General features: G+C 53.6%; 1 protein-coding gene across 5 annotated transcripts; it reads left to right on the top strand.

The window, feature by feature from the left end:
* Positions 1–2: 2 nt before the first annotated feature.
* C12H15orf39 (chromosome 12 C15orf39 homolog) lies at positions 3–23690 on the top strand. 5 transcript variants are annotated; one of them, XM_053988007.1, is made up of 6 exons: positions 3–112; positions 936–2281; positions 8073–8183; positions 19286–22321; positions 22696–22729; positions 22935–23690. In XM_053988007.1, the coding sequence occupies exons 4-6, from the start codon at positions 19333–19335 to the stop codon at positions 23080–23082; spliced, it is 3171 nt and encodes a 1056-aa protein (XP_053843982.1). In that variant the 5' UTR covers positions 3–112; positions 936–2281; positions 8073–8183; positions 19286–19332; the 3' UTR covers positions 23083–23690. The 5 variants fall into 5 exon arrangements, with proteins under 5 accessions (XP_053843982.1, XP_053843985.1, XP_053843983.1 ...); XM_053988010.1 differs by lacking the exons at positions 3–112; positions 936–2281 and adding an exon at positions 4710–5903; XM_053988008.1 differs by lacking the exons at positions 3–112; positions 936–2281 and adding an exon at positions 4710–6771.
* Positions 23691–24174: the final 484 nt, after the last annotated feature.

The following is a 24174-nucleotide window of genomic DNA, read 5'->3' as shown; positions in this document are numbered from 1 at the left end:
ATTCCCTAAAACAGCTCACAAATACAGGCCAAAACAGTAGTTTCAGGAAAAAAAGAGGAAGGCTGGAGGTGCCATTGCAGAGGAGGGGAGAGGCCAGGCTCAGCAGTCTGAGGTATGTGATGTCCATGTGCTGCTTCTGTCCCAGCCAAGGGGATTTTCCAATGACCTGGATGTGAGCAGGGCACGCTCCATCCCTCCCACCAGTCCTGGCTCGAGGGAACTGGGTTAGATGAGCATCCCTGAGCCTGGAGGAGGGGGAACCACACTGGGATGGAGGCTCTCAGGTCCCAGGGATGCAGCACCCCAACCTCAGCTCCTTGGTTTGCATGTTGAAATCGGGGTTTTCCCATAACAAGAAGATTTTGGTGTTGCCTCTGCTTCCTTGGAGGAGCAGCATGTGGGCTGTGAATCATGCCTTGGGTAGCAGAAAGGAGATCTTCAGGGTTTGCTCCCTGCTCCTCTAAACATCCATCCATCCATCCATCCATCCATCCATCCATCCATCCATCCATCCATCCATCATCCATCCATCCATCCATCCATCCATCCCATCCTAAGCCATCCCACCAGGGGATGCTCCCTGTCATCCCAAGCTCTCTGCCACTGCTGCTTTCTTCCCTGAGGGTGGGATCACAGGGATTTGGGGCTGTGGATGTTGGTGCACATCGTTTATCCTGGTTTATCTGCTCTGTTTGGGATTTATTTGTACTTTCTCATGGTACTTCTGAGGAGCAGAAACCAGACAGCTGTTGGGCTGCAAAAGCTTCAGTGGGCTGGCATGGACAATCTCTTTAGAGAAACGTTATTAAGCAGGGAAAAAAAAAGGGGACTTATTTATTTATTTGTAATAGCTTTCTTTTTTTTTTTTTTTTTTTTTTTTTTTTTTTTTGTTTTGTTTTGTTTTGTTTTGTTTTGTTTTGTTTTTAACTATTTAGCTGGTTCTTCAAGGCATTCCAGCCCCAGCAGCATCCCATGGTGAGAAGTTCCCTGGATGAACACACAGCCTTAGCTCACCTCTGCCAGGGCAGGGACCTGGCACTGGAGCATCACCAGTAATTTTCCACCCATCTCCACGGTGTGGAAATACACCCAGGCATGGAAAAAGCCTAGAAGGGAATAAAGAAGACACTTGGCCAGTAGAGCTTGGCCGGCTCCCAGCTCAAGGAACGGCTTCAGGTTCATCCCCAGCTCTGCAGTGCTTGGCAGGCTCGGCTGTCTGAGCTCCTACGAACGGGACAGGCCAGCAGCATTCCTGCCAAAACCCCGGGTGCTCCCGCTCCAAGAGCTCCCTGCGCCCACGGGTTACCTGCAAGACAAAAAGGGGGGAAAGTGGCCCTTTTGTGGGGTTTGGTTGGGATTTTTTCCTTCTCACCGCAGAGAAAAGGAGAAGGAAATACTTGGCACGGAGGGCGGAGCGAGGGGGAGGTTGGGGACAGCGGGGATGTGGCGGTGGGAGGCGAGCGGGCCCTTTATGAAACTCTAATTACTCCAGCCAAAACCCACAATAGCCCGATGAGTGAAAAGAGGTTTTTACGAGGGCAATAAGATGTCCCAGCCTGCCGGGGCGGTGATTGCCAGCCCGTGGCCTCGGGCTCTCCGAGGAGCCGCTGGTGCTCCTGCTGCAATTCGACTCCAGCTCGGCAAGAGGGTCCGGCCGTTTCCCAACCTCGCGGTGCTAATCCCTCTTACCTCAGTGGTGCAGCAATAACCCCCGGAGCCAGCACCACCTCCCACTGCCGGCGGCTGCACAGCACACGATGTTCCCAGACAGGGCTCCTCACACCCTGCGCAGCCCCGGCAAACAAGGGCGGCTTCCCAAATCCCACGAGCATCCTTCTCCCAGCAGCTTTCCTTGGAAAACACCCTTCAAGAGTCACTGTCCCCAGCTCACTTCCTTGAAAACTCAGGTTGCTGTGAAAACGGTGGTGAAACAGGCTGGGAAGGGGGCACCAAGGGCAGACTTGACCGAGGTCTGTGATATCCTGATGAGTCCAGAGAAGATAAGCGATGAGAGGGTGATGACTCACTGCCTCTTGTGCAAAACCCAGGACTAGCCAATGCATCCAGTATGTCCAAAGGAGATGTTTCTCCACAGGATTTCTCCTGACAGGGGAGGATGAGGACAGCTTCAAAAGGCAATTCCTGGAAGAGGAAGCCACCCAGGACACCAAGACCATCGTCAGCTCACTCTGCTGGGTGTAGAAGCTCACTGAGGTCTGATGTTTTCCTGGGATCCTCTGCTTCAGCCAATGGTTGTGGAGGAAGAAAACTCATCAATGAGGTGCTGCTCCCACGTCCAAGGCACAGGGTAGCAGTCAATTCCTGGGGACAGGCTGGCCAAGAGTTGGCCAAGCTGCAGAGTCACGATTGGCAGGCCTGAGCAGGAGGGGGTTATTTGGTGGTCATGAAGGAAACAAGGTGTCCCCTTTCCCAAAGTGGCTGAAGGGAGCTGAAGAGACCAGGATTTAGCCCCTAGGAAGAATGAGTCAGTCACAGGGGTGACCACAAGGATCTGTTATCACAAGGATCTGTTATCGGTGGAAAATCTTCTCATGAGGGCATCAAAGCAGCTCCTTGTGTGCCAAAAGGAAGGGGGAAGGGGAGGAAAAGAGGACAAAGATCCTCTGTGCCAGGCAAGGAGAGTTCTGTGTCCCCCAGCCCCTCTGGGATGGTGCAGGAGGGGGTTCAAAGCCCTGTGTCCTTCCATTTGAGAGCTTCTTCAGCCCATCCTGGCAGCCCTGGGGCTGGTGGGGCTGGGAGGGGAAGGTCTCGCTCTGACAGCACCACGGAGCCAGAGCTGGGCCCAGCGTGTGTTACTCACCTTGAAACTATGTGAGTAAACAGAGAAGGCTCTTCTTCCTGGTCCCACCTCAGCAACTAGGCTGCAGACTGGAGCAGATACCTGAATCCACCCTGGCAGATCATGGCAATGGCTCTGCTCTCTCCTCTGCTGAGTCCTCAGGCCAAGCCACCCAGGAGAGGAGGACAGTGAAGCTCCAGTTGGCCTCCTGGGCCATCCCCTCCTATGTGGAGCTTCTTGAGGATGTCCCACCAGGAGGAAAACACCCCTTTCCCATCACTTCTGGTGTTTTTATATGGGAATAAATCACACAGGATTCCATTTTCTTCATGGTGGAAAAAGCCCATTCTTTATTCACATAACTCCTTTTTATACAATTTTACAGACCTTGTGTGTGACTCCATTTAGTAGTACCTTTCTTGTCAATTATTGGTTAGTAACAAGTTGTTATTCTGTATTGATTAGTCACTGAAACCCTCAGGGTGTACGTGCAGGAAAAGTTGTTTGTGAGAGATAGTTTTCATTTTTCTATCTCATGGTGTAAAAACAGTTTATACAGGTGCCAGTTGTTTTTCACCCAGGAGTAGATTGTTATGCTAACAAACTGCTCACAATAGGATTGCTTTCACATGGGAACTTGCAAAGTGCTAGCTTGCCTTAGAAGAAATGACAGGCTAGCCAGAGCAGGCCTGATTTTACAAAGCCTTTCTTTATGATTTTTCTACCTTACTGCAAAATTTTCATAACCTGTGTCACCATTTTTTGTTGCTGAGCAGCAGCAGCCCTCGTGGCTCGGTGTGACATGGGAGAAGTGGAGCCAACTGGGAAGAACCCAGTTGAAAGACTCAGCACCAGCTGGGAGGAAGAAGAGGTGATCCCACAGGAAAGGGACCACCCTGCTGGCACAGCAAAAGCCTCTGAGCTCCAGGGATTTGGTGGCCAGCACTGCAGCCATGAGCCCCATTGGATCCTGATACCTTCCACCTTGGTCCTTGGGGTTCCCCGAGAGGCTTGGCTCTTCTCTGTGGAGAACCTTCATCCGTCTTGGTGTCCTCTTCCCCACCAGTGCCTAGAGGAAGAGACGAGACCACCCTGGACCATCCTAGAGGGAAGAGAGCAGCCTCCAGAGCAGGACTGCAGCCAGCTCAAGGTCAGGGAGCCTTGCAGAAGATTGAAGCATTTCCAGGATTGACAGTGGTTTCTGCAGGCAGGAGAGGGAATAAAATGGTCAAATTCCTCACGATTCCCTGCCTGTCCTCCCACACAGAGTAAAGGAATGCGGGAGATACCGCAGCAATGCTGTGCAAACACCCTGGAGAGGTGAACCTCCTCCTGACCCCAGCTAGGAGAGAACAAAAACTGTTTTAAAGATTTTTGGAGCATCTTGATGCATCTGTGGGAGGCTTGTGGGCACTGGATGTGTGGGAAGCAGCTGATGGGTCAATAGCTTGAAAGAATACTGAACACATGGACATCAGAGATAACTGGTGGAGACAGAGTCCAGAGATGTTACAGAGACCTGTAGCTATTCCCACACTGGGAATCATGTAGAAATAAATTAATTAACCATTCCAGAGCTTTAGGTACAGGCAGCAGCATCTGTGCTGGCACAGACACAGGGATTCTCTTTGGGAATGAGGCCATGGACGGGAGGAGAAGGGGAAGAAGGTCAGTGTGCTGCTGAGGTTCAAACTGGGTGACCTCAACCAGAGCAGAAAAAAAGAGAGGGGAAAAAAAAAAAAAGAGGTTAAGAAACGGCAGCTTCCTCAGGCTGATCCTTTGCAAGGCTTACTCAGAGTTACATCATGGTGCTTATTAGGATGCAGATCCCTGAGAGCCACGGCTCCAGAGCCTCTGGAAGGGTCCCTGGGGATGTGGACTGTACATCCCAGGGCAGTAGGGATGGCACCCCAATCCCAGCTGTGCCACTGAGGCCAGCTTCCCAAACACGGGCACTGCTGATGTCCCCGCAGAGGGACTCAGCTTCGTTTCAGAGCCCAGGGAGGTGAGAGGTGTTTGGGCACGGGGCTGCCTCCTGTCTGTGCCCATCCCGGTGTTCCTGTGGCTGGGACTGCACAGCTGCTGCTGGCCAGAGCTGAGGGCAGCCCGCCAGCTTCCCTGAGTCGGCTGTCACCACACCCAAGGCTTTTCCAAGACCACAGGGCTATTCCTCACCACACAGCACTGAGCACGGTGGTTTCCCTGCACTGGCTGCTCTCTTCCTCTGAACCAGGAATGCTGGGGTGTCCCTGGAGGTGCCCAGGGAACAAACCCAGGTAGGGGGCTGCTTCCCAGTGGAAGGGCAGGATGCAGAGGTGGGGCTCACAGGGGAATCCCAGTACAGGAATCTCTGCTCTTGGGTGTGAGATTCCTGCTGAAGGTCTTCTCTTATGCCGCAGGGTGCTCGTGAGAAACTGTGCAGTGGGACTGGCCTGGATGTTCCGTGGGTATCCATCCTTGGGTTTGGGGGTGTTTCCTTCCTGTAGGCAGGGAGCAGGTGAGCCACCCCAGCACCAGCATCCTGCCTGCTGAGAGAGCAGGGAGCATGTCAGGAGCATCCCCAGTGCTGCCACCGTGCCAGGACTTCCCACAGAGGAGCATCCAAACGTGCCAAGCGTAGCAAGTCCGGCCGGGAACTCAGCGCTGGAGCCGTGGGCTCCAGGCCCATGTCCTGATGCACGAGTGGCTTTCCTCAGCTCTGGATGGCTTCCATCAGCCTGCAGGCTGCTCCAAGCGCCTTCGCCCTCCCTGCATCCTCTTCCAGGGTTTTGCAGGATTTCACCTCCCATACTGGGAAACAAAAGCAAAAAGAAACACCACGGCTTTTTTATTATGAAGTGCAGGAACGGCGTGTGAATGCCCGGGCAGTAATTCAAGTGGGAACATGGAGCTGGAAAGCTTTCAGCTCCCAAACTCGACCCGAGCCTCAGCACTTGGCTTTGTGCTGCTCATTCATCCACAGGGTTATTTTTGGATTCCTCCTCCTGGGAGAACAGGATTCGTTTTGTTTTCAGTGTTCCTTGGAGAGCAGCTTGCAGAAGGAATGACTTAGCAGAGAAAAACCCTCTTGGCTGGTGGGGTCCGCTCGATTCCATGATTCTAGGTGGGAATGTGATGATCTTTCATGTCCCTTGGGGATTCATTCCCACTCTGCTCTTGCTGGGGCTTGGATATCTCATTACCTATGGATAATTAGCTAGAGATAATGAGCTACCTGCATCTCTGGGTTGTTGGGCCTTGTCTTTATTGCTTTCCTGGGGCAGCAAGCAGAGTAGGTTGGGATTTTTTTAATTTACCAATAACTGTAGGCTCTGGCAGGATCCAAATAAAAATTTTGAAGGAGATAAAAATGTTGGATGAGCAACCAGACTTGCCCATACCATATTTTCTTAGAATCATAGAATGGTTTGGGTTGTAAGTGACTTCAAAAATCATTCAGTTCCAGATCTAATTTTCTCCTCGTTCAACCTAAAAAGGGGGATCTTAGAGGGAGATCCAGAGCAAAGGGGGGTGGGAGAAGCTGTAAAGACCCACCCCAAGAAACTCTCAGAGCGTGGGATCTGATTTCCCAGACAGGGAGAGATGTAGGAGTGGGTATTTCAGAGGATGTTTGGATCTCCTTCTCTCACTGCCAGCAGTCAGTTGGAGGCTTAGAAGGAGCTGGCAGCTTCCAAGGCTTCAACTCCTTCTTGGCTCCAGAAGAAATGAGTGGGATGAGGAAACCTGGATCCCTCTCTTTACAATGTGTACTTTAAATTTAACCACAATGGCAGCTGTTGGGAGCCCTCCCTATAACCGTCCCTAATCTTCCCCCCACCACTCCATCCCTTCATCCCTGTTTTCCTCTGTCCCTCCCCTCCAGCCAGGCTGTGCACGGGGAAATTGGGACTGTCTGTACAGCTCTCTCATTCCAATTAGCTCGCTAATTAGAGCCTCATCAGGGGTGCTGCTGCGCCAAGGATGTCTCCAAGGTGAGAGCTGCTAACGAGGCCGGGAAGTCCCTGGCAGGAGCCCTGGGGATGGTGGGGTGGGATAAAGCTCCCTCTTGTCCTCTTGGACAGAGCAACAGATGCTGGTGTCCCAAATTCCTTGCAGTGGGATGGAATTCGGGGATTTTTTGGGGGGACCGAGGGGATTTGCCTTCACTCCATTCACGGGACATGTTTCATCTGTAGAGGAGGACCCCATCCACCTCCCACTCCCCTCCAAATGGCTCCTGAGCCAAAGAAACCATCTCTGTTTTGGCTCTGTTGGATAATTTGGGGGATTGCCAGATGATTTGAGGCATGGAGAGGGGTTCTCTGATCCCTAGGAGCAAACCCAAGGTCATTTTGGAGGGCTGCTGTGTTTAAAACCAGGGAAGCTGCGGGTTTGTGGCAGGAGGTGACCTTTAAATCACATCTCTCCCTGTCAGTTGAGTAGGGATCAGTTGAGTAGCTCATTTCTCCTGAACCTAAAGCATGACTTTATGGGGAAGCAAATCAAAGAGAAGAGGGGGAAAAAAGAGGGAAAAGGAATGAAGGTAGATGTTCCTGGACAGATCTGCCACAGGAAGAGGCGATAGGCCTGTGAGCTGGGGACCACCCACCTTTCTCCATCACTCGAACCCCTGGCCAGCATCACTCTGGGGTCTGCCCTCCTAGAGCGGGCTAAATCCTTCTGGGGGGCTTAATTAGCACCAGGACAAACTGGGGAGCAAAAGCTGAGACAAGAACTGACCCTTTTTGGGGTATGGGAGAAGTGGTGTGGCTGGGGAGCAGCAATGAACTCCGAGTGCTGCCTGGATGCCCATAATCCCACCTGGAGCCCCCACATCCCTGTGTCTGCCAGGGTGAACCCCAGGATGGGTGTCCCACAGGGACATGGAATTTGGGGACCCTGCAGGCAGTGACAATGTGAAGCCACCAGGTTTCCTGAGCACTTAGGGGGAGCCACAGCCCAGCAAACAACAGATTGAACGGAGATGCTGAGGCTGAGAAGCCTCAAAAAGAGAATTGAAAACCACATGGCTAAAATTTGACTGAATCAGTCAAATCCTCACCTCCCTGGGCTCACAGCAAGCCCTGTGGGGATTCTGGGGCTGCTCCCATCACTGGGTACAAAGCAGAGAGGATGCTGATGGCTGGAGGGGCAAAAAGGGTGGGAATGGCCATGCCCTGAATGGGAATCACCACCCACCTTTCCCCCAAAGACACACTCCCAAGTCTTTAAAAATTAATATAAAAATAAACCAATTAAAGTTAAATAATGAGGATTTTTTTTTTAAAAGCAGGTTTGATGCCTCAGCAAGGAGCTGCTCAGACCATTGGACTCACTAAGGCAGAGATGAACCACACAGGAAGCGGAGAGAAGGAAATTCACAGGAAAAAGAACAAAATAGCAGGTATTTGCTGAGACAGCAGGTAGAAACTCCCCTCTCGGTGCCAGAGAAATGTAAGAGTGAGAAAATGTTGTAGAAATTTAGCTTTCAGAGTCCAGCTGGATGCCTGGCAGCAGGGATGTGGCCAAACCAGGATGAGGAAAGGTGTTTCTTGAGTAAAGTTATGTAAATGTATGAGCCAAGTCAAGCTTAAAGGGATTATCTGCCATTTCGAGGGAATTGTGATTCTGTTCAGTCAGGTAAAAATTAACACTGATAGCTTTAATGCCCATAACTCTAAATAACAACCTGTATTATCCACCCATTTGCTTGTTTTAATATATATTAACTATTCTGTGTTGCACACTAATATATAACATCTCATAATTGAATGTAATAACTATTCTGTAATTGCATTACCATTTGACCAAAGAGAATATTAATGGCAACACCTGATCGATGAGCTCCAGACAAAGCAGTGGTGTGTGAACTTTGGAGCCAAGGGACTGGGAATTCCGCACCAGCTCCTCCCAGATCCTTGTTTTCTTTGCTGCTGCCACGAAACTGCTATAAATTAAAGCTATTAGTGGAAAATAATGCTTGTGAGGCCAAGGAAAGGCCCTTTCTCGGCCTTTGTTCAATGAAGTAATAAAAAAGGGGAATTACTTCTTTTTCACTTAGAAAACCTTATTTCTCACTGCCTGAGGGAGCTGAGCCACTGCTTCACTCCACGGCCTTGGGCAACGCACTTAATCTCCCAGGATCTGTGTCACTCGGTTAATCATATTTACGTGCCTTTTATGAGGGTTAATGATTAGTCTGGGAATGTTTGCATGGAGTTTTCCAGACGCGACTCCTTAGGTAAACGCTCCGTGTTAATGCTTGGGGCTGGCAGGGGTTAAATGCAGGAGGAGGGGCTCTGCTTTGGGGCGGGGAGTGACTCTGAGAGGGCTCAGAAGCCATCCCCAGCCCACCCCAGGCTGCCGGCGGATCCCTGGCTCTGCAGACGAGATGGGAAAGGGATTTTTTTGTGGACACAGGGAGTTGTGTCCGGCCAGAGCCGGACCTCCGACCACATCCCTGTGGGTTCAGCCTGGGGAAGGCCCCTCTGTGCTCTGTGACGGGGGAGCTCCTGTTTCACAGGAATCCCCACAATGCATTGGGGATCCTCTTCATGGGGGCTGCCAGTGTCACCGAAATTAGGAAATAAAATTCCTTAACACCGCTGGAGTTCTAAGAAGCAGACGTTATTGTCCTGCCGGATACAGGGCGGGGACTGCGCCTAAGGTGCACTCATGGCTCAAGATGATACACGCGTTTATTAAGCGGCGCCAATTCATCAGGAAATGTTACATAGGAAGGTCTTCGCTGTCAGGGTGAGCTGTGCACGTGTTTTTGAACAACTTGTTACTCAGGCGGCCGTGGAGCCCCTGAACTGGATTGGGCGGCACGGAGTTGTTACCGAGCCCTCGGTGATCTACAGCCACATCATGTTCCGTGAACCGTGACCTCACCGTCAACACCTGCACCGGGGGGTCCCCTCGATGGGGGTCCTCTCCTATGGGGGTGCCTGTAACTGGGGGCACCTCCCTAATGGGCACTGCCTGTAAGTGGGGTGTCCTTCAGTGTCCCTCCCTAATGGCGACTGCTTGTAAGGAGAGTGCCCTTAATGTAGCTCCTCCCTAATGGGGTCGCCCCTAAATGGGAGGGCAGTTCCTAATGGGGCCTGAAATGGTGGCCCCTTCACTGGGGGCTCCACAAAATGGGGGACCCTTTAATGAGGCGCCATACAATGAGGGCTGCTCTTAATAACTGTCCCCCCACACGGTGGGTTCCCCATGCGGCCCCTCCTCTATAACGGGGGGCTCGCTGCAACGGGGACCCCTCCCTACAGCGGCTCCCCGGCTGTGGGTGTCCCCTATAACTCGGGGGGTGTCCCCGCTCCGAGCGCAGGGACAGAGCCCCGACCAGCTCAGCGCACGTGTGGCTGGGCTGTCCTCTGCCGTCCCGTCCCGTCCCCTCCCCTCCTCCGGCCGGCCCACACGCACACCCAGCCCTCCTCCTTCTCCACCTCCTCCTCCTCCTCCCACTTCCTCCGCACAACGCGGGCTGCCGGCCGAGGAGGGGCAGCGCCCCCCCCGTTCCCCCCGTCCGCGCCGAGCCCCCACCCGAGCCCGTAGCGATGCGCCGGGGGAGGCTCCGCGCCGCAGCCGCAGCCGCAGGTGAGTGCGGGCCCGGAGGGATGCGCGTCCCGCAGGAGCCGCGCTGGAGCGGAGGGATGCGGGGGCAGCGGGGCGGGGGGACCCCCGGCCAGCGCCGCGCTTGCCTTGGGCTCCCTCGGCGGGTGAAACCCTCGAGCAGGGGGAGATCCCTGCACGCCTTCCTCGGGATCGTCTGCTTCTCCTTGGGCCCTGCAAGGAAAAACGGGTTACAGGCTCCGGATCCCGGGATTTTACCCATTTATGGACACTTTGGATCATGCGGCTGATTCGCAGCGTGAGTGCGCTCAAGCTCCTGCGAGAGGTTTATTTTGGGGGTGGCCGGAGTGTTGCCCACACTGATGCGGTGGCCGTGGCTGTGCGGAGGGGACAGAAGGACGGCCACGGCCACTCACCCCTGCCACATCCATACCTCGTGTCCTGGCAAGGGCCTGCGAGCACCGAGGGGGTCCCAGCCGTGACCGTGGCCAGCCTTGGATGTGGGTGACAGCGATGGGCCGGAATGGGATCGATGCGTTCTGGAGGGGTTTTAATCCCCCGAGTAGAAGGGGATGCAGTGACAGAGCCCTTCTGGTGACTGCTCATTGCTCCGTGAAGTTTTGGGTTTTTTTACATAAAAGTGAATATTCCTTGGCGGGAGTGGTGGTGGTGGTGGTGGTGGGGGGGTGTTCAGCTTTAATCGCAGACAAGCCGTGGCTTGGTGCATGCATTCCAGAGGGATACTGCCTTAAAAAGCAGCTGGCTTGGTCCACGGGAAGGCTCCGGCTGGGCTTTTGCCCGCCTGGGAGAAGCTGGGGAGCTGCAAACTTTGTGGAAAAGGGACAAGAAGTGGAATGGGGGAGCTGGGACGGCGGACGCCTCCTGTTTGTTCCCCCAAATGACCGAAGTTGGGGGGGGCGATGCCGGTGAGCTCATCCGAACCCGCCGGACATGGGAATGGTGACCTCCTCGGCAGGATCCCAAAGTACCCGAGGTTGTGAAACCAGGATTGCAGGCGGCCGGGGCAATCCGCCTCCTTCCCGCTGGAGTCCGGGGAGACCCCGGGAACCCCCCCCGTGCCTTAACACCTCGTGGGGGGGGGGGGCTGGGGTTGCTGGGTGCCAGCGGGTTTAGGAGATTTTCTTGCTCGGCTGCTGCGGGTTGGCCGGGAGTTGGCGGCTGGTTTTGGCATCACGTGGCGATGGAGGAGGCGGGAGACTGCGGTGAGAGGCTCCCGCTCCGGGCATCGCATCCCGGGGAGGAAATTCCGGGGAGCCTGCGTGCCCCGCTGATAACATGCACGGGCGCATTGTCGGCAGCTGTCGGGGCAAAAAGAGATGTCTGAGGTCTTGTTCCCAAGGGCCTTGGCAGGCCGAGGAGGAGCGGGAGCCCTCCCGTGTCCTTTGGACACCCAAAACGCGGCAGCGAAGGCTCCCGCGGGAGCTTATCAGGGAGGTTTCGCTGCTGCTGGCACGCGTTCCCTCTGCGCTTGGTTTTACTTTTACTCCCTCCCGGCCAAACGGCCCCGTGTGGGAAAAGCCCTGAGAAGAGGGAAGGGGGAAAAGAAGGAAAAGAATATTAAAGAAGAGGAATAACGGGTTGTGTTTATTCCACCCGCTGCTTTTCCCAGCTGTAGGGTTTTGAAATTACTGGCTGCATGTGTTGGGGTTCTTGCAAGCATCCTCCAGTACTGATTCCCACGTGTCCCTCTCCTCCCCTGCTGGCTGGGATATTCCCAGAGGGAAAAGGCTGATGGTGACAGCAAAAGCAGAGCAGTTTTCCTGGCGTGGCGCAGGTGTGGGGGTGGCACTGGTTGGGCAAAGTCCCTGTGGATTTCATGGAGAGAGGGAGCTCCTCTCCCGAATTTGGTTCATGAGCTCAGCCCTATCAGACAATCTCTGTGCCCGGTTCCGGGCCTGCAGTGGGATCACTCGTCCTGCTCTGCAGCCCTCCAGCCAGACTTTAACTTGGAGCCGGGTAAAACAGGGCGACTGCATCGTGCCCAATCCCGTGGTGACGGCGGGGCCGGTATCACAATACCCCCACGGTGGGGAGCTGCAGATCCCCGGGGCTTCAGGGAAAGGGAAGAAGCAGCGGGGAAACTTCGGGACTCACAAGCTCCTGGATTTCTGTCCCAGCTTGTCCAGCCCTAACATTGGCACAGCCGGGAAGGGATCCCATGCCTGCATCGCCCTCGCACGCAGCATCTCCCAGGGGGATTGATTTAAACACCACCTTCCCTAGAGATCCCTTCTGGAAGGAAAAGAACCCAGCCTGGGCTTTTCTTCAAGGGCTTCCATTAGAAGGGAGCTGTTTTCCCTGGATCTAAGTGCTGGCAAATTTAATTGGTACTGCATGTCTTGGGAATGACCCCGGGGACTTATCCTCAGGATAAAACTGTTGGAAATAATGTGGGGGAGCTGCTTCCAAGGCTGCAAGCAGGGAAGGAAGCACCGCGGCTCCCGTGGGGGTTTCCAGGGGATTCCAGGGAAGCAGTGTCCTTCCTGGGAAGTGATGAATTGTTGAAGCTTGCATGAGAAACCCACCGAGAAGGCTCAGTGAGGAGTGCAGCCTCAGTTGTGCTGTTTTGGGGTGGGCTGGGGAGCTCTGGTCCCCTCCCAGCAAATCTGCAGCAGCACCAGTGGCTCCCTCCCTTATCTCCCCCACAAGTCTCCCCCCATATCTGCTCTGTTTCCCCTGCTGTTGATGTGGCTTTTATCTTATCTCCACGTGCTCTTCCTCCATTTCCTCCTTGGCTTCTCTGCTAACACTGCCCCAAAAGGAAAAAAAAAAACCCACCCAAATTGGAAAGATCCTACTGCAGGGAGTCCATGCCTGGGCTTGGGGTTGCTGGGCCATGCTGGGTGACAGGAGGTGACATTTGGCCACGCTGGGAGGGTGCTGAGTGATGCTGAGCTTTGTCCGGGGGTGCTGAGTGATGCTCAGATGATGCTGGGGGATCCTGGTTGATGGTCCAGTGCTGCTCTTGGGGCTCAGGTGGTGGTCAGGTGTCTCAGTGGGATGCTCAGGAGACGCTGGGTGGTGCCAGGTGATGCTCAGAGAGCACTTGGGGTTCTTGGGATGCAGGGCTGTGCTGGGCCAGGCTGCCAGCTCCACCTGCTGGCACCCACCGCCTGTCACTGCGGGCCAGCCCCCACCCCACAGCAGCCCCAAATCCCCTAAGGGGGAGGCTGAGCTGCTGCCTGGGGGTAAAAACCTCACATTACTTTACGAGGTGAAGCCAGGGATGGGAATTTTGGGCACTTTGTGTCTGCTGGCTCCTCACCTGAGCTGACCCAGCTTTGCTCCCTGCTGCCTGCAACAGAGGCTCTTGGAGCTTTGGAACCAAAGCAGCCAGAGCTTTCCAGGACTTTTCCAGGGAGAGGGATGGAGAAATGCCCTGCCAGCCTCCCAGGACTCCCCCCACTGGCAGGGAGGGTCGGATCCTGCGGAAAGGGGAGATCCCTGCACAATGAAAGCCCTCACGACTGGCCACGCTGTAGAAAGCGTACAGAAGATTGTGCATCTCCAATTAATGCGCACACAGTTATTGGACCTGCAGTGACATTCCCCTGTGGAAATGGACTCGGATGTGCAGCGATTCCCTGTCTTGATCCAAGGCCTGCCTGATGCACTAAAAGTTTGTGCTAAGACTATCAGATATAATTATATTTATAGTTGTTTTATTAGTGTTTTCATCAGAAGTAACTTGTTTAGAGACCAAATATTAGTCAAACAGCTTTTACACATAGTTACTTTCACTTTTGCTAAGTTTATTTTGTCTTTTTACTTGGGAAAAAAATGATGTAGGAAAAGCTTTTTATGTTACAGGAGTAAAACCATGTTTCAACCAAACCTAGCCTGGGAGTTAGTGCAAGGATTTATGCATATTTGGAACAAAAAAGAGATGCACTAACCTTCCATGTTCTGCCTCTGAAGGCTTGAAATTTATGATGATGAGGCTACATTTTTCAGAGATATTAACAGGAGAACTGAGGAATCTCGACAAAGTAATAGAAAAAAAGGTCACATGACCTTCTGTCCCATTATTTTGAAATCACCGCCGTGGGAGATTTGGAATGAGCAGCAGCAGAAGAGAACTGATGGAATGTTTGAGCTGGGGTGGTGCAAGAGGCTGGAATGTTAATGGTTAATGCCTCAAACAATGGAGCATTTGCAGTAACTGCCCAAGTGCACAGGGCACACCCCCATCCGGGGCTGCAGTTACCTGTTGGACAAGATAAGGGCAGAGGCTGATAAGAGACAAATCCTGCCAAGTGCGATGGTGCTTTTTGGTGCTGCCAATGTCCCTACACTTGTGGCTCGCTGTTAAAACTGCTCTTCCCGGGACATTCACGCTTAGCCTGCAGATATTCATCCCCTCTGATGGGCCATAATTGGCCTCTCAAGTGCACCTACACTTAAAAGGTGTCACAGACAAACAAATACACTGAGGTGTCCCGTGATCCACAGCGTAACAAACTCCCTGCCCCAGGAGAGGTACCTGATCGTTCCCACTGAGCCTGAGCATTATATTAACCCATGGAACTTTGTGTTTCCTGCGCTTCCCTCACCCCAGATAGATCATCACAGTGGAATTGCAACCTCCCAGTCTTGTTGGAAGATCCATGGTGGTGGGATTTTTCTACTCTTAGCCTTTCCTTCCCTTTCTTTTCCTTAGGCATTTTTGAAGTGTTATTTTTATGCTTTTATATTGCTGTATTACAGTAGACAATAACCAAAACAGCTCAACTGCAACCAAATTGTTCTAAAATAAACCCCATTTATATATATAGCTGTCTGCGTCCATAACGGCCTAGACTAGACTCCCCAACGGCCTAGACTGGTTGAGTTATAATTAGGGTTATCTATAACTGTGAGACCTCTGGGCCAGCTGTTAGCCACCACAGCTCCCCCTTTGTTTTTAAATACGAGGCAATGTTTGTCGTCTTCTGCAGGACAAACACTGCACGATGTCCAAAATAATTGACACAAATAATAAGCCTAGGTTGGATGAGGCTCTGCATCCACCTCAACAAGTCTAGCCTTACCAGTTGTTGTCTATTCCACATACCTTCAAAAAGGATTTTTCAAGCATGTCTGAGATCCATCAAGCACGGCTTCTCAGGGTGGTATGCTGCACGCTATTCACATTCATAACCCAATTACACAAACGAAGAAAATTGCATTTAACTTGCTTACAACCTGTTAAACTTTAAAAACTATCATGCCTCTGCTTTTGGTCTGTCCCCAGTGGCTTAGACTTAAAGGGACAGTTTGCTTTTACATGACCTTGTTGCCCACAGCCATAACACCGGTGTGTTAACAGCAGCTGCAAAAGAATCTGTCTTCGGTTGCAATGCAGGATGTAACCAGAAGCATGTATTCCATTACCATCTGTTAAAACCTGGTGGAGCAGTGTTCTTTATCTCTTCCTTGACCCATCCTCCCTCCGGGGAGATACCTTCTGTTAATGGGCCATTGAGTGTCACTGTGTGACTGATAAAATTACATCAGCCCATTGTGAGAGGCTCTGCCCAGGGGAAGGAGCCAAGCATTCCTACCTGGATATGATCTGACATTTGGAACACCACAGCAGCCCTTTCCATGGGATTCCCAGAGGAAGACCACACCCTTCTACTTTACCACTGGACCTTCAGAGGAAAACTACACCCTTCTACAGGATCACTGCTCCAACAGAACCACATCTGTCACTCCAGGAAGACTGCAGCCACCACTTAGGCGGAATGCTACCAACACCCCGACTCACAGGGTGTCCGGTCAAATTCTGACTCTGTCAGTGTTGTTTTTTGTTTTTTTTTACTACTGCATTTTACTTTAATTTTCCTATTAAATTGTAGGGTTGTTTTTTTTTTTTAATTTATGCATACCAGTAAAGAACTGTTATTTCTATTCTCATATCTTTACCTGAGAGCCCCTTAAATTCTAAACTGTAACAATTTGGAGGGAGGGTGTTTACATTTTCCATTTCAAGGGAGGCTCCTGCCTCCATTAGCAAACACCTGTTTTTCAAACCAAGACAGAATCAGCTAACAAAGCAGTACTATCTGATTCAGTCCCAACTTTAGTGCATGCTTAAATTCATTTATTTAAGGATGGATTTTCTCTTGGTAGCAAATCTATAGCCCTTTTGCAGTCCTCATTTGCACCATCCCATGCCAATTTTCAGTTAATTGATTTCTTGCATCATTATTCATTATTTGCTTTTCCATGGCATCTGTAAGAGACAGTCCAAAGATCCCTCATCTGCCTCATGAGCACCATCAAGAATGGAGATTGAAGCCCCACCCAGGGACCGAGACCCTTAAAATTCTAACAAAGGGGCACTGGCCTGACTGAAGCGGGATGTTTGCCCAGTGTTACCTGCAGATGTGTTTGCTGGACCAAGACTGGTTTCCCATGGGAACCAGTCCTGAAACAATGGGTCCTGCTCACTGCTGGGACTGGTTTGTCCTGTTCCGAACTGGACTGTCTGTACTTGTTCTCAATGGACTTATTCTCCACTGTCCTGTACCTGTTCCCTTGACGTAGTGTCCTGTTCCCCTGCCCCAGAAGAAGACTATAAAAGACCCCTGAGTTAACCAAAGACTTTGAGGTTCTCCCCAATGTGACAAGACAGATCTATTGGCTGGCTGGACCACGAGGATTTTGTGTCTCTGTTGGTAGCTATTACCCCCCCTGCCTCTTTTTCTCTCTCTCTCTATCCTTTATCTCCTTTCTAATCCTTCTATCACATTTGCTCTGGGCACTCAATAAAAGGTGCATTTGTTTTGAGTAATACTGAAATCCCTTGCTGTGTGTCTTTTGCACTCTGAGATCGGTAAAATGAACCATCACGACCCCTGCTTGTACTAGCAGATCATGACAGCATTTTGTGTCCTCTCTATGAATTGCATGTATGGTTCCTTGGAGCCCTATTTGATCATGGTATACCTCTGGGTTGGTGTTGCCATGTCTGCAACCTTCAGCAGGGCTTGTATCCCCAAGTGTTTTGCCTGTACTAATATTCAAGGATGTAGGCATGCCTGTAACCGAGGATTGTGAACAGCGGGCAGTCCCATAAGCTGAGAAACCCCAGCCCCAAAGCGTGGATCTTGCTGCGGTACCTCTAAATTGTGCTGCCCTTGATCCTCTGCATATCGCTGCCAGGTGGACTTGAACATCATATATTGAACTGAGGTACAAAGCAGCTTCACTGTCTGTTTAATATCAGAAGGTGTCATCTCATCGGCAGTAAGAAACACTAACATCCTTGCTACTGCCAGAGACCATAGTGCATGTTTGGCAGCTGGCTGGTGGAGTTCAGAGAGGACCTGCCATTTAGGGAAACATACTTGTCAGGTGTGGCCCAGTCACATCTCAGCACCGGGAAAGCTCCAATGGTCCCGCCCATAGGCTGTGAGCCACCCGATGGCAGTGGGGGCGTGGGCACAGAGATCTGCTCCACACCTTTGAGATCCCCATCTGCAACGGCAATCAGCTTTACCTGCCTCCAGAAGCTGACCAGATCGTAGGTAGAGATGGTGATGACTGATACCGGCAGTGTGGCAGAAGCATTCTGTCGCGGGTCGGCAACAGTGATTGCTTGGGTTCCCTCCGTTAGGATGTTTGGAGCTTAATAATGAAAAGCTTCCCTTGGACTTCTCGAGCCCTGGCTGTGTATGTGGCAGGGTACCACGTCCTGTGGTCCCGGGCACCGGCAACTTCCCACCAGCGCTTCCAGCACTGGGTGCCACTTGACTTCTGGGTTCTTTTCGTTGGTGTGCGTGCCAAGCCATGGCTGGGCTGCCCACTCAGCTGCAGGCAGGGCTGTGCCGAGTGCGTTAAGGGCGATACGGAGCACGGAGCACAGCGATGGCTCCAGTGGCCACGACGCGGGCGGGCTTGGGTGCTGCGCTAACGCGTCTGTTGCCGGTGGCAGAGGAGGTGTGGTGGCGTGGCAGGACGGTGCCACAGGGACAGGGGGCTCTGGTGACGGCCACTCCCCTGTTGGTTTCTTGCCCGTCCTCTCTGCCCGCACTCCTGAAGTGGCATTCACTCCTTCCCCAGATCCCCCCTGCCTTCCGTCCTTGCAGGAGGTTCCGGTGGGTGGTGCCCACAGCGCCTCAGCTTGGCTTTTATCTGTTTCAAACTGTGCAATACCAAACGCCAGGTTGTTTAAAGGTTTTGTCGCCTAGTGAGGCTGAGTCAAATATCAGATCACCAGCCCACTCCCGTGTTTGTACATTAAAAGCAGTTTCCGTGGTTGTGTCCAGTCCGTGGCTCTTACACCACGACAGCAAGGCTTGTAGAGACTGTTCATCATATTTTATCCCCATTTGCAGAAAAACAGCGTCCATACCTGTACAACAGCCTTTTCCTCCAGCAAGACTTGAGTCCCCGTGTTCCTAGCACACACTTTTTCTATTTACAATGGTCTGCTCTCTCTGCAACTCTACTCACTGCTGGCAGCTCGCCTGCTGCCTACACTGGGCTCAGTCTCCCCGCTCTCTGCGCAGCAGGCTGCCACCAATCACGCCGGGTATCACCACCTCTTGCAGTCAAGATGAACACATGATATGACACTCAAGGTTCATGTGGCAACAGCAAATTTTTGTTGCACGTAGTTCCCTTTATATAGTTTCAGAAAGCCTGCGTAGTTGGTCCTGATTGACTGAATTTAGTTACCACCTATCTTACTGGCCAATAGGTGTCTGCATCCCTAATGGCATAGATTGGTTCTCCAACAGCCTGGACTGGTCAAGTTATAATTAGGGTTATCTATAACTATGAGGCCTCCAGGCCAACTGATAGCCACCACACCCTCACCTTGTGGGGTGGCTTGTAACCCTCTGTCACCCTGTACCACCACAGGCTGCTGGCTGTGGGGACTTGCCTTGCTCATGGTTTATTCTCTCTCTTTTCCAGGAAGGCCAGCTCACCTCTCCTGTGGGGACACCGGCACCAGGGTATAAATGGCCTCAAAACGGTACTCACAGTCTGCAGACCCTGTGATTTTCAAGAAACTACCTCGTCTGGAGCCTGCCACCGGCTTCCTGCCCAGGAAAATCCCAGGCACATCCAGCCCTGTGCCCCACCCTGGCTCTGAAACCCATTTCAACTACAAGGGCTCCTACTTTGCCTGCCCGCTGCAGAGCCCCAAGGGCCCTGAGCAGCCCCCAGCTGGCTGGAGCCCCACGCCCGCCTACCTGCACTACAGCCCCGGTGCCCTGAGCCAGCCCGTGCCAGCTGAGGGGCCACTGCTGAGCTTCCTGCTGTACCCACCAGAGAGCCTTGACACCAGGCTGCAGCCCCCAGACAGCCAGAAGAGCAAGGACAGCCTGAGCCAGGAGCAGCTGATGGCCAGGAAGAAGCTGGACAGTCCCAGGTGTCCCTTGCCAGTGAAGAAGCCAGTGGTGGTGAAGAAGGCAGTTCCTCTAGCAGTCCCCAAGCCAGTGTACGGTGCCCCGGCCTCCTTCTTGGCTCCCGGGATGGCTCTGCTACTCGGAAAACAAGCAGAGAGCCTGCAGCAGCGACCAGGGGAGGCAAATTGGGCCCTGCCCCCTGCCACCCACCCTCTGCACCCCAGCGAGCCCCACAAGAGCGGTCCCTGTGCTGACCACAGCCTCCTGCTGCTGCCCTCCAGCCTGGCCCTGCCTTCCAGGGAGCAGCTGAGCTCCTCCACTGCCTTACCCCAGTACTGCATCACCTTTGATAAGTATGGGCCACCGCCCAGCACCCCGTTCCTGGAAGCAAGTTGTCCCTCTGCCCAGAGCCAGAAGAAGGTGCTGGAGGTCCCCAGCCTCAGCCTGGACCCCTGGCCCAAGCTCCAGCTGCCTGACACCAGCCCAGTGATCCAGGAGAGGTCGGCGATGTGCTGCCCACCCCCCCCATACCCGCTGTCACCCCACAGAGCTGCCCCCCTCTATCAGCCCCCAGCTCCCACTGCGGGGGAGCCCAGTGCCCTGCCCAGCTTTGGCTACGTGGGAAGCAGGGAGCCCTTTCCCGGCACCCACCTCAAGCCCCAAGATCCCAGCAGTTACTTTCCCAGCCCCTTGGAGCCCTACGTGCTGAGGACAGCAGGTTCAAGGCTGAGGGATGCTGAGCCACCCAGGGATGCCGAGCTGCCCAGGAACACCGGGTACCCAGGGTTTGCCGTCACCCCGGGCGATGCATCCGCGTTCCACGCCTCCTTTCCCGGCACGGAGCCGGGGTGTGAGCAGCACAGCGCAGACAGTCCACAGTGGCGAGCAGCACCGAGGCACAGCAGCGCTTTCCAGCCTGTCTGCACCCCAGAGAAGCTTTCCGGGGGCTCCGGTGGGCTCGCTGAGGCATTTCCCGAGAGAGGAGGGAGCTGGGAGAAGCCCAGGCAGAGGGAGGAGGATCACCTGTACCCAGGGAGGAGGAACAGCAGCCTGGCCCCTCAGGACACCCCCCACGGGGGACCAAGGGAAGGAAATGCCTGCAAGGTCAAGGATCCAGCCAAGGAGCTCGTCCGCCCTTCTCTGTCCCTGACCCCTGTCAAAGGGCTGGAAGACCTGAGGGACACCAAGGCTTTGTCATCCTCCCCACCGATGCCTGTGATCCACAATGTCTTCAGCCTGGCACCTTACCAGGAGTATCTGGAGAAGGCCAAGGTCACAGACCCCATTCTTTTCTGCAGGAAGCATCTGTGGGAGGACTCCTCACCCCAAAACACGGGTGGCAGCCAGGAGCCTGCTGCCCTCAGAGACGTCTCAGTGGTGTCCAGCCGGAGGTCAGGCAGTGATGCAGTGCAGAGCCAAGGGGAAAGCTCTTACAGGAGCATCCCTAAAAAGCCAAAGCCTGTGGCCCAAGAGCTGGTGTCTCAGGAGGGCAGCCCTGACAGGGTGGGCACGGAGGAGCCACCCCTTAAGGAAGTGGTGCTGGACCTTAGCTTCAAGAAGAGACTGGTAGAAGCTGGGGACACTGAGAGACCCACTGGCTGTGCAGAGGGAACACTGGAGCAAGAGTATAAGGAGGAGAAAGAGGCTGCAGGAGAGAAGGTGGGGTCGGGAGAGGGTGCACAGCCCCGGGTGCCTGAGGCGGACTCCGGGGACAAGAGCAGCTTCCAGAGCTCAGCCAACTTCATGTTCCAAAAATACAAGTTGGTGCTCTCCCTCCCACCCAGCACTGAGCCCACCCAGCAGAATGGCAGCTCTCAAGCCCCCCAGCCCAGCCCCCCCAGCAGCACCCCCACTCCAGCCCACCCAACCTCCTCTCCATCCAGCACCCCCCTGTTCCCACAGCCTGGCCCCCAGATCAGCATCATCCTAGCCCCAAACCCTCCCCAGATCCTGGTTCCCAGCACCCCCTCCACTCCAGAGGAGGAGAAGGTGTTGGTGGTCAAGAAGGTTGGTGTTGTCCCCTCACAGACCCCCTCGGGGCGGTACTTCACCTCCCTGCACACCTTGCTCTGTGACACGATTTCAGGCTCAGTGTCCCGCTCCTCCCCGGAGCTCCTGCAGCAGTGGCTGAAGAAGGCTGAGCAGGCAGAAGAGCTGGGAGAGATGCCCAAATCCCTGCCCAGCCCCAAAAATGACTCCAAGGCTCCCAATCCTCAGAAGCCCAGCAACGGCAAGGAGATCTGGCTGGCTTTCCAGGACGTGGCCAAGCTCCTCACCGACCTGCTCTCCCAGCTGAAGACCTTCATGTCCGCGTGCCCTTTCCCCCACGTCGTCCGGGCAGGAGCCATCTTCATCCCCATCCACGTGGTGAAGGAGAAGCTCTTCCCAAAGCTGCCTGGGAGCTTCGTGGACCAAGTGCTGCAGAAGCACAAGGTGGAGCTGCGTCCCACCACCCTCTCGGAGGAGAGGCACCTGAGGGACCTGGAGCTGAAGAGCTGCACCTCCCGCATGCTGAAGCTCCTGGCGATCAAGTGGCTTCCCGAAATCTATCCTGACCTGCTCAACCTCCACTGGCACAACTCCATCCGGCAGCAGCTCGGTAGGTAGCCCAGCATCTCCTGGGGATGGGTCCCTGGGGCTCTCCCAGGGATGTTCCAGCTGCACTTGCCCTCCAGGTGCTGCTGTTGCTGGGGAGCATCCGAAGGTGCCTCAGCATCCCTGTCCTACCGAGGGTTCTGCCCAGCTTTTCCTCTGTGGGTTGTGGAGGGGGAAAGTTTGAGCTGGAAGGGAGAAAATTCATCCTGAGGGTATTGAGGAGGTTTCAGACAGTTCCAGACCACCTCTGCCCATCCAAGGGCGCGGTGTGAGACCTGCCACCCATGGCTGTCCCATCCAGCTGGTGACTTCACTGCTGTGTCCAGATAACCTTTTGTTGCTGCTCAAGGCCGTTAACAGCAACTTTATTTCTTCCAGGTTCAAGCTCAGAGACTGACCAGCAGCCTTCCAAGTAGGTAACTCCTCTTCCACGTTGGTTTATAGGAATTGATGGGATTTGTTTGTCATTTTGTGGAGGTGTATGTGTGTGGATTTCATGTGATGATGAGAAGCTGGAGCTGGCCGGGGAGGTTCCGCTTCCTGGGCCGGGCTGGAGCGGGGAATATTCGGGATGTGGACATCTGCCCTCCCTAACCACTCCTTCCTCTCTGACGTAGCCCTGGTGTGGAGGCACTGAATGCTGATGGCAAAGCGACAGCCATGGACAAATCAAGGGAAAGGAGGCACCAAGGAATGTGCCAAGGGCAACAGCCGAACGGTGACGGGAATGGGAAGGTCCTGAGTCCCCAGAGCCATGGATGCTGAGACCACCAGCAGCCCTGCAGGCAGGTGCTCAGCTCCCACCTGCATCAGGATCCTCCAGGATGCTGATACCTTGCCAGGGACCCTCTGGGGCTGCTGCTCAGGGTGAAGAACAGCTCAATGGTGCTCCAGGGACACACACAGGGATGCTGCTGGCGGGTTATCTGGGCCCGGGCATGGGCTCGAGCCCCTCACGGCAGCTGGAGCTGCTTTTCTTTGAGTGGATCATCTTCCAGTGCATCTCCTGCCTCCATCCGTGATTGCCCTGGTGAGCTGAGAGGGAATGGCTGGAGTTCCAGTGGAGCTGGAGCAAGAGGAGCATGGAAATGGGACCAGCACCGTCCCCAGCCTTGGAAAAAGGGACTGCAGGGATGACATCCCACATCCTCCTCTCTCCTCTGAATCCCCGCTCCTGCTTTATCCACGCCATTCCCAACAACCATCCCCTTCCTCTGGGATTTTTACCTTTAAAGTGCCACAAAGACCTGGCACAGCAGCAAGGGCAAGCTAATCGTGACTTCCATAGTCTCAAACTAAGGGGTTTTTTTGTCGTAAATGAAGACATTTTACAAATGTTCTGGATTTACCTTTATAAGGAGCTGCTGCCTTCAGGTCATGTGTTTTGGGTTGTTTTTTTCTTTAAATACAGTAAGTTATACGTGTCTTTTTATTTAAACTAAAAGGCTGCCAGAAAGATTTAAAGATTCTTAAAGAAAAGAAAACCAAATCGCTTTGCATCCCAGATCCTGTCCCAAAGGAGAACATGGGAGATGCACATTTAGGGACCACCGTGGTGCCAGACCTTGGAAGGAGAGATCCTTTCATCCCACAGGGTTACGGGCATGCCAGGAGGGATGTGGGCATCCCAGGACTAATGGACAGCCCCTCACCCTGGGGGGCTGCAGCAGGGTACACAGCAGAGGCCTTAAAAACTCATTGCTCAGGTGTTCTTCAAGCTGCTGCAGGGCACGAGGAACAAAACAAGGGTTACTCAAGTTTTATTTCACTACAGGGGATATTTATTTTAAACTAAGAAGATGGGGTGGGGGGGGTGGGTGGAAATGACCCTACCCAAACTGTACATATTTTAGCCAA

Source organism: Vidua macroura, chromosome 12 (assembly GCF_024509145.1).
Source record: "Vidua macroura isolate BioBank_ID:100142 chromosome 12, ASM2450914v1, whole genome shotgun sequence".
Lineage (NCBI taxonomy): Eukaryota > Metazoa > Chordata > Aves > Passeriformes > Viduidae > Vidua > Vidua macroura.
This window is presented reverse-complemented; position numbering and strand designations above follow the sequence as displayed.